Raw genomic sequence first — 9132 nt, 5'->3', positions numbered from 1 at the left:
AGACGTTTTTGGCTTTTAAATGTATCTCTGCTTTGACAAAGAGCTTTTATGTCACTTTGTGTCTCATTTTTTTATAAAGTCAAAGCATAAAATTATGGGGTTTTTTGCAATATTATGCAAGTTTCTTTATTTCTTTGCTTTGGACTCAGTTTTAAAGATATAGGTTATGCCTTTTCCTCTTCAGAGGTTATAAAGATGTAATATATTGGAGAAGTACAGTCTACATAGATGCCTGTTAAAACACATTACCCTTAGTTTTTAACTGAAGAGAATAAGAGTGAGTCACATTCAGAAGCACTACAAATTATACAGCAGGGAATGAAAGTATGTAGCAACGATCTATATGCCAGACTTGGCATTTAAGTATGTGCACCTATCCTATATGCTTCACACAAGGTGCATGCCTGGACATAACTGAGTGAACAGCTGAAAATGCCATCAAAGTCACAAAAAAGTGCAAATGAAGGCACAGTAGAGAAAGGCAGGGAAGGGAAATGGAGGGGGGAAGGACCACTACCATGGCCCATCTGCTGGAGACCTCCCAGAGCCACTCCACTCTGCATGCCACCCTCTCACCATGTCCTTCACCTGCCTGCTTCCCTTCCTGATGGTAGGGGGAGGGTGAGGTTCATGAACAGGTATAGGTACAAAAGGAAGAGATGGAGCTCCAGATTGGATTGTGATGTTTTGAGATATACGGTGGCTTGCAGAGGTGGTAAAGTTTGTGTCAGTGAGTGGAGAAATTGAGTTAGGTTTAATTAATTAGTTTTCATGTTGCTGTGGCCAGTACTATACATGTGTGTAATATTGACTGTTTTCAATAAGATGTTTCTATATTACTGGTCAATTCTATCTTACTTTCCAAGTAAACTGCACAATTTGTGCTAAATTTGTTAAACTGTCCAAATGTAAAACAGACAAAGGTGAATAAGAGAGTTATTGCAACCATAGGGGAATCCATTCACATTCTTAATCGTATGTAATATTGGGAAGATTAGTTAATATATGCAATATATTAACTATATTAACTATAGGAAATAGATACTCTGTCTTCAGAGTAAGGTCTGAATAGTGTGCATTAAATTGTAAATAATGCCTAAGGCCACATACAATAATAAGGAGAAACAAACTACTGAACAATTCTTCCAGTTTATGTTCTATTTCTTAACTTCAAAATACTTGGTATTCCAAGCAAAAGTCTTCCTTTAGCATGTATGTAAGAGTCCTAAAACAGTATATAGAGAGGTATAGGAAGAAGGCTGCTATTTCAGGCATGGGATCTGCCTGGAGCACACCATTCCAACTTCTCTGCGCTTTTGCACAGTTCTGCAAAACTACTCTCAGAGACCACATGTATTCAAATAGTATTTAAAAGTTCTGTAGCTTATCCCACTAGCCAGCTCAGCTTCTCTGCTCCTGTGCGTCCTGGGGCAATGCACAGTCTTGATGTCATGTGGTGCCACACATAACCTGTCTCTTCTCATCGATCAGCTCCATTTAACCTCTGCCGCTGTAACAACATCAAAACCCACCTTTTCCCACTTAGTATAATAGGACACTTTAGTAGTGATACAATTAATCTCTTCTTGTTCCTGTGTTCTCTTAGGCCTCCTTGAAGTTCAGGAGCATGATTTTGCGCTCTGTTCTGCTTTTGCAGCCGAACAGATACTCTGGCCAGCTTGTCTGTTTCATGGCACAGGGAAGTAAAACAGAAAAACTGAAAATTGCACGTGGGGTCTATCAGTATCTGTAGTTTTGGTATCTTACTTAGGAATTTAGAACTTCTCCACACTACTAGACCACAGAAACAGTGCTTTGGTTTTATTAATTTAGAGCTGCATTTGAAGGGACAGGTCCTTCTAAGAATGGGCATAATTTCAGATAGAAATTTCAGAACAAACCACCGTTTTGCCATTGCCTGCTGGCAATCCTGCCCTGATGACTCACTCTTAGGTCTCATAAAATAAAAGCTCTTTTATTTATCTCTCTGCTGTTTTGTTGGGACCATTTGACTGAACCATGGCCTGCCAAGCAAACACTGGTTGCATGGCATTGTGTAACACTGCAGGCATCATCTCTTTTGCAGGATGTACCTATGGCACGGCAGTGCTAAATGACACACTATACCTCAAGCCGGTGCCTGAGATGTGCATGACAAAACTCCTGTAACAGTGGAAATAAGGGAGATACCAAAGAGGATACACAAGGGACTACCTGCATATAAAAGCAGAAATATGGCCTGTCTAGGCACTGCATTGGAAAATATTGCAAGACTTTTATATGGCTGGATTCAAAACTGAATATTAATGTGAAGATTTCCATTTGTTTTCAATCTTCCTTATTATTTACTTGTATCACATATAAACTTTTCAAAGAAAATAAAGATTCAGACCTTTGCAGCAGGATGGTCAAACCCCAAGCCATATTAAAACAGGATTGAATAGAAAAGTTTGTGAAAAGTTGATGTTAAATCTCAGAGAAAAATAAAAGATGTGTGCTGTATGTTCAAAGCCTATGCCCTCTGCTTAGCAGTCAAAAGTAGCCACTGCCACAAGAGAGACACACAACAGAGTGAAAAAGAGAGTGGGGAGGATAAGGATTATTGACAAACATAAATTCATAAACCTGCAGCCACAAGAGCAAATAAGAAGGTGACCACATTTGATTTGAGTGGGAACTCCCTGCTGGTCTTGTGAGACACATTCAGCCCTGGATGAGGGTCTTCCAAGTTCAGCTCAGGAGCTTCTCCATACTGAAAGCCAAATGTCCTCACTCATCTGAACAGAGAGCTGGTGTATGTAAGCAAGACAAGTTTGTTCCTTTTGATTGCTTCATCAGTGCTATAAGGGCTTCACGATACTCTTTGGGTACAAAAAATTGGTGGGCAAATGAGAAACCATGGAACAGAAAAAACACTTTTGTTAAATTAACTCTGCTTTACAAATACACTGGTTTCTGCTAGACTCAGAACATGAAGATGATACCACTTTGCTACTCTTAGTAGTTCTACAATTGTGTAATAGAAATGTAGTGACAAGAATGTGTAAAATAATAAATGGAAGTCCTTCAGATATCTGATATTTTAAAGCTAGAATTTATATTCCAAATTTCTTAACAGCTATACTTCTCTAGAATAAGATGGAATATTTCAGAAAAAAAATTATTGACTAGATTGTTGGCAGGATTATAGACTGAGTCTGTCTAAGCCTGAAAGGACAGCAATCAAAAACTGTAAAATAATGATAATTTCCTTTGAGGGCATTCCACACCTTTTAGGCAGAGGAGTATTTTAGAGTTCCCATTTTCAGTATGTGATTTATTCTGAGGAGAGGTCAGCTGCACTACCTGTGCTTTGCTGGATCACGTACTTAGCCCTGGGCTATGTTTCTGTCAATAAGGAAACACTGTTTTGATAGTTGGATTTGTATTCTGTTTAACTCTAGCACAGCTTTGGTATACATAATTTACATTTGCAGTTAGACATAAACAAGAATAAGTGCAGGGAAGTGGAAAAAAAAAAAAAAAAAGTTAAACCTTAACTGCTTCCAGTGAAGTTTGGGTTAGGTGTCCAACTCCTGTCAATATATATATATTATATAGAGAGCACTGAAAATCTGGCTCCTTTGGTTATTGATTTCAATGTAGCTTTCACATTTTCGGTTTAAACCGGTATTGTTACAATGTAATTTCTAAATTACTAGTGATGGGACAGCAGTGAGCGCGTACTCGGCAACATATAACTCCAAGATTACTCGTAGTCAGCAAGAATTAATCTAGTGAAACTTTGGGTCATGCTGGGATCTTTGTCGTCCGTGAACGTAACAAGTATTTTTGTTGTGCCGGACAACAGAGATGAGGTTTAACGCCTTACGGTGGCCGCACAGCGCTGGGGCTCCCCCCGAGCGCTGCAGGGGGCGGTACGCGTCTGCAACCTGCGCTGCTCCGAGGCCCGCGCTGGGCTGCGGGGCGCCGGGGGGACACCCTGCCCGGCGGCGGGGCGGCGGCGCAGCCCGGGGCAGGGGGCCGGCACCTGCCGGCGCCGGGTCGGGGCCCTCCTGCTGCCTCCCGGGGGCGCGGCGCGCCGGCCCCTGTGCCGCGGGCCGCCCGGCACGGCCCGGCGCCTGCCACAGCCGAGAGCCGCCACCTGCGGCCCGCCCCTCGCCTCCCGGCCGCGCCCGGCCCCGCGGGGCGCCGGGGCGGAGTAGGGCCCATCCCACCCCGCCGAGCCGGCGGCGCAGCTGTGCCCGAGCCACGTTCCGTCCCGTCCCGGCAGCGGGCAGAGCACCCGCGCCCCGGCCCTGGCCGATGGATCGCGAGGCGGCGGGGGACGAGCTGTCCCGCTTGCGCGCCCTCTTCTTGGCCTGCGACGCCAGCGGCTCGGGCCGCATCGAGCGGGAGGACTTCGCGGCGCTCTGCGCCGAGCTGCGGGTGCGGCCGGCCGAGGCCGAGGCCATCTTCCAGCGGCTCGACAGCGACCGCGACGGGGCCATCACCTTCCCGGAGTTCGCCCGTGGCTTCCGCGGCGCCACCCGGCGGCGGCCGCGCGGCGGCGGCGAGTCGGGGGGCGAGGAGGAGGAGGAGGCGGCGGCGGCATGGGCTGCCGCGGGGCTGGAGCAGCCGTGGAGGGACTTCGAGGTGCGGCTCGGGGACGAGGCGAGGTACATCCCCAGGTGAGGCTCGGGCCCGCCGGCGCCGCCGCTTGCACCCGCGCCGACCCCGGCGCGGCGGCGGTGGGAGCGGGGCCGCGGCCGCAGGGGACCGGGGCTGACCCTGCCGGCGCCCAGCCGCCCCCGCTGCCCCCCGGAGGCGGAGCGGGGTCCTGGCTGCAGCTTGCTGCCGGCGCTCATGCAATGTCGGAGTTCAGCCGGACCCCTCGCTCGCTGAACTTAACTTGCGGGTGTACGGGGCCGTCCCCACAGCTCCTTCCCGGTTTTGGGGGTTTCCAGCTCTTTTTCCAGGGTGCAGCCTCTTGCTCGCTTCCTCAGCGCGGCCGTGCCGGGGACCCACCCACGTGGGAAAAGTCCGGCCGGTGGGACCCACGGGACGCCAAGTGTGGCCAGTTCCGTGAATGACACTTTTGCTGCCCGCATGCAGCTCTCGTGCACCCTTGTCCTCCTTTTCCTGGCGGAGGCAGACCAAGCCACCCCTCTGCCCGCAGGTTAGCCGTGTGCCGAGGCTCGGCTCCGGGCGGAGGAGCTGGCCGAGCCCGTGGGGGTCTTTGCCCTCCCAGTCAGCGGGGTGAAGAGAACTGATGGCGGCTTGGTTTGGGATGGAACCGGATTACCACGGGTCTGTCAGTACCGAGCTGGTTCCAGTTCACAGAGGCACATTTTGGTCGTTTGGAATAATCTATGCAAAGATTACTGATAGCACTAAAGGTACTCTAAATCGATATGAAAATGTTGGCCATAAAAAGTACAGAGTGATTCTGCTTCGTGTAGAAGTTGTAACTTAAGATGGAAAACAAACAATCCGAGTTTAAGGGCTTGGGAGCTAACTGAGAGGCTGTTGATAAAACCTCATACGTGAGTATATCCAGAGAGACTGTCTAAAGTTGCAGCCGATCCTGGCTATGAGGTATACGGAAGCTAATAAAGAGCGCACTAGTTTTGGTGTGATTTTTGTAACAATTGAGTTGAACGTGCAATATGTTGTTTTACAAGAGCATGTATTAAATCTTTGGCAAATTGTTATCACACCAGTCTCCATATAGTGCACCTTCAGTTCTTATTTACCCCAATAATCTGGTTCTAGCCACTTTGAAAAAATGAGTTCAGATTGTGAGATGAAAAGTTTCTTCAGAGAAATTTTCAGTTACTCAACCTGCTACTCATGCACAACTGGATTAAACTGTTCTTTTCTCTTTGGGCTGGAAGGATAAGAAACATTGGTTAGTCTTACTGGATTGCTCCATTTCAGGCATATCAGTAACTTCATGCAGGTCTCTCTTACCTAGTTCATGACGCCTTCCTTGCTACATATTTGCTTCCTAGAGGAAGAGAACAACAAAAGTGCTGTTTGAAAACTTGCAGAAGCAATTAGTAACTTAACCTAAACCTAACAGAAACTCAACAGGAGATGGAAAAAACCTGACTCATAAAGAGTAGTGGCTTGTGAAAGCATCCTTTTGGTAATAAGCCTATCTCAGTATCTTGGTTTACTATGTTGTAGCAGCAGTTTGATATAGTCCAGTTGTTTGTCTAAGAGGGTGGTAGGAAGGAATGGAAATAGCTTTCATGGGCTTGACAGTGCAGACGTGTCCTTTAGTTTTGTTAAATTCATTATGACACAATGTCATTTGATGAATTTCTTATGTATAAAAATTGCAAACAGACCTAGATTTTGATAGCTAAATACATGTGTATCAGGTGGGCAGTAACTTGATGTAAATGCTTCCTATTCATGTTCAGCTTTATAAATAGCTTTGAACATCCTTTGTAGTTGGCTGTATTTATTAGGTGTGTGCCAACGTCAGCTGAAGAACAGTGTGCCCTTTGTTTTCTTGTTCTTTTTCCTGTCCTGAAGTGCTAGTAGCAGATCTGTGTTAAAGCTAAACTTTTTTCCATTTGTGGCCCGCATGTCTTTTTGTTGAAATGTATGTGTAAGTTTTCTTTCATGTGAGTTGTCCCACTGAAATTATTAGGACCACTTGTGTAAGTAATTAATTTATTGTAATTGTTTGAGGAGTCTGGGCATAGGAGAGTTTTTAAGCAACAGAATGTAGCAAAGCCATGTAAAGTACAAGGGGTACTTCAAAAAAGTTATGTGTCTTTTTATTTAAGTTGTTTTAATTTTTTTTTTAGTTGCTTATCAGTTTAGGTGTTGTTTTTTTTTTTTTTTTCTCCAGGAAAGGCAGTACTTTTTGAAAAACAGATTTAGTTTGGAACATACCTGCATCTTCAATACTCTAAAACAGTTGGTTTATTACTTTTTATATGTTTGCTGTAACATTGGTATCGAAAACCATGAGAAAAGTGATTACAAAGAAGAAACTCCTCAAACGTAGATAAATGGAGTTTGTTGTCCATATTTTTAATCTCGATCCTGTGTGCTTTTTATCTCAATCATTTTGGGGTCCAGTCCCTCAAAACGCTATACCTTCTGACCCCCGTCTAGCAAAACACTGGCACATGTGCTTTGATGCTATTGTGATTTATATAGTAAGAAACAAGGCATTATCAGGTGGAAGTAGCGAGCTAAAACCAGGGCTGAAGTCAGGAGAAAACGACTCAGTAAACGCCTGTGGTCTCTATCATTCCTGGGCATGATGGAGCACCCATGGAAGCCAAGGGGAAATTTTTCACTGATACCAATACACACGGTTCAGCCTCTGTGTTTCTGTGACTGAGTCTCAATAACGGGGTGTGAACACAGTAACAGATCAATGTCCTGACCCAGTCCTCAATGTAGTAGCAGACATGAGATGCCACATTGTTTACTGCCAGGTACTGCCTTGTTCCAGATACTAAAATAAGCATATGCTACAGTAAGCATATTTTGAATTTAATTAGTTTTAAAAAACATAGTGTTACTATGGGATGGATCCTGCCTCTCTGTAGTTTGGTGTATCAGCTGTACAGTTCAGTTAGCTTACACTTTAAATCATCTGAGTCTGTACTGGAGCTGTGGCTGTATTTGTTACAGGTAAACAGGAAGAGTAACATCAGAGAGTTTTTTTTCAGCCTTGCTCCTTCCCTCTCCATTTGAACAGATTTTTGGGACTGAATTCAGTTAGATCTCATGGTAAGGTGGTCACTGTGTCTTAGTCTTTACTTTGCTCAGTGGGCAATTGTGCCTGTAACACAAAACAAATGGGAGCTCTTTCCAGGTTGATGACCTAATGTGTGAAGTCAGATTTTAGTGGAATTGTGTAGAGGGTTTGTTTTCTTTTGGGGGGCATGCATTTCATTTGAAAGGCAGATAACTTTCTGTGTTATTATATTCAGTCAGGTATAATGAGTAATTAAACACAAAAGGTTGAATACCTTTGGTTTATATCTATTGAATTGGCAACTGGAGTATACCTGTGTAAGCCATGGGAGATCTGCTTTACTGAGAACTCAGGCATGCTAGTTAGTTTGTTCTGCTAAGAAGTATTTGCAATGGTACAGGAGTAAACAAAAAAAGTTAAGAAACTTACTGATTTGGTGCTCTAGGCATTGAGAGCTCCTGTACCGCCTGCATTGGAAGGGTTTACCCCTTGGCTGTGTTACTGGGTGTTGCGTTCTTTTTTAGTATGTGGCCAAACTCAGATCTCTTTGGATTTCAGTGGTAAGATTGGAAGGTTCCCTCCACATGCGTGTGGGAAAGCCTCCTAATGGCAATGCTTTTCTGTTCCTTAGCTTGAACAGGCAATGATCCAACATCCACTGACAAGAGAAAACCTGTATTTATGAATGCTACAACAGTTATCTGTGTCTGTAAATTACAAGCAAAAAACTTCGCAGAAAACAGATTTTGAAATTTTAATGTCAAAGTCCTTCAAGCAGAAAAAACAAAGACTTGGGACTGTGTGTGCTGTGTCCATTCATGTGTAGTGTGGGATCACTCTGGGGTAAACTGAGTCTCTTTGAACCCTGCCAGGCAATTTTTTGTGTGATGTTTGGCAGATTGGATAATCTGATTGGAAAATGAAGTAAATTAGATTGAGAACAAATGGGGGGATGAAACTGGAGGAGAAAGTTTGTATCCCTATTTTGAATTAAATTCTTCTGCTTCTGAGGGTCCTCAATACTTCATTGCTTTGCTTTTTAGTTTTGGAGTCTGACTTACTTGTGTGCCTTGTACTTGGGGCCAAGCTGACTGTTCATTGGACTCCAATTTCGGTGCTGCCAGACTATGAGATTTTATGCATTATGCAATTCCAAGGTCTCATGATGTGATTATGGTAACAGTTCAGGTTCAGTCATGTCATCTGGAGCTGTATAGAAAATGTGGATCTGGGGGACATGATAGAATGAGAAGAGTGCTGTTTTTAACATGAGCTACTTAAAGTGTGAAGACAGGTGATGCTCCTGGGGTATACCGCCGTGCTACAGCAAAGGAGAAGGGTTTTGCTGCATAAAAAAAATGTCCAAACCTGTTGTACTCTTGCTGTCATAAGCTAGGATGGATTTTTACCAAAGTCAATAC

The 9132-nt window shown here is 44.5% G+C and overlaps 1 protein-coding gene across 1 annotated transcript in view; it reads left to right on the top strand.

The window, feature by feature from the left end:
• The first annotated feature begins 12 nt into the window (after nucleotides 1-12).
• Nucleotides 13-9132, top strand: part of RASEF (RAS and EF-hand domain containing) — a 43245-nt gene continuing 34125 nt past the window's right edge. The window contains exon 1 of the mRNA XM_080372753.1: nucleotides 13-4670. Coding sequence (XP_080228879.1) covers nucleotides 3853-4670 — 818 coding nt within the window. The 5' untranslated portion in view covers nucleotides 13-3852. The remainder of the gene's footprint in view (nucleotides 4671-9132) is intronic.

The sequence above is a fragment of the Falco punctatus genome (assembly GCF_963210335.1).
Source record: "Falco punctatus genome assembly, chromosome: Z".
Taxonomy (NCBI): domain Eukaryota; kingdom Metazoa; phylum Chordata; class Aves; order Falconiformes; family Falconidae; genus Falco; species Falco punctatus.
This window is presented reverse-complemented; position numbering and strand designations above follow the sequence as displayed.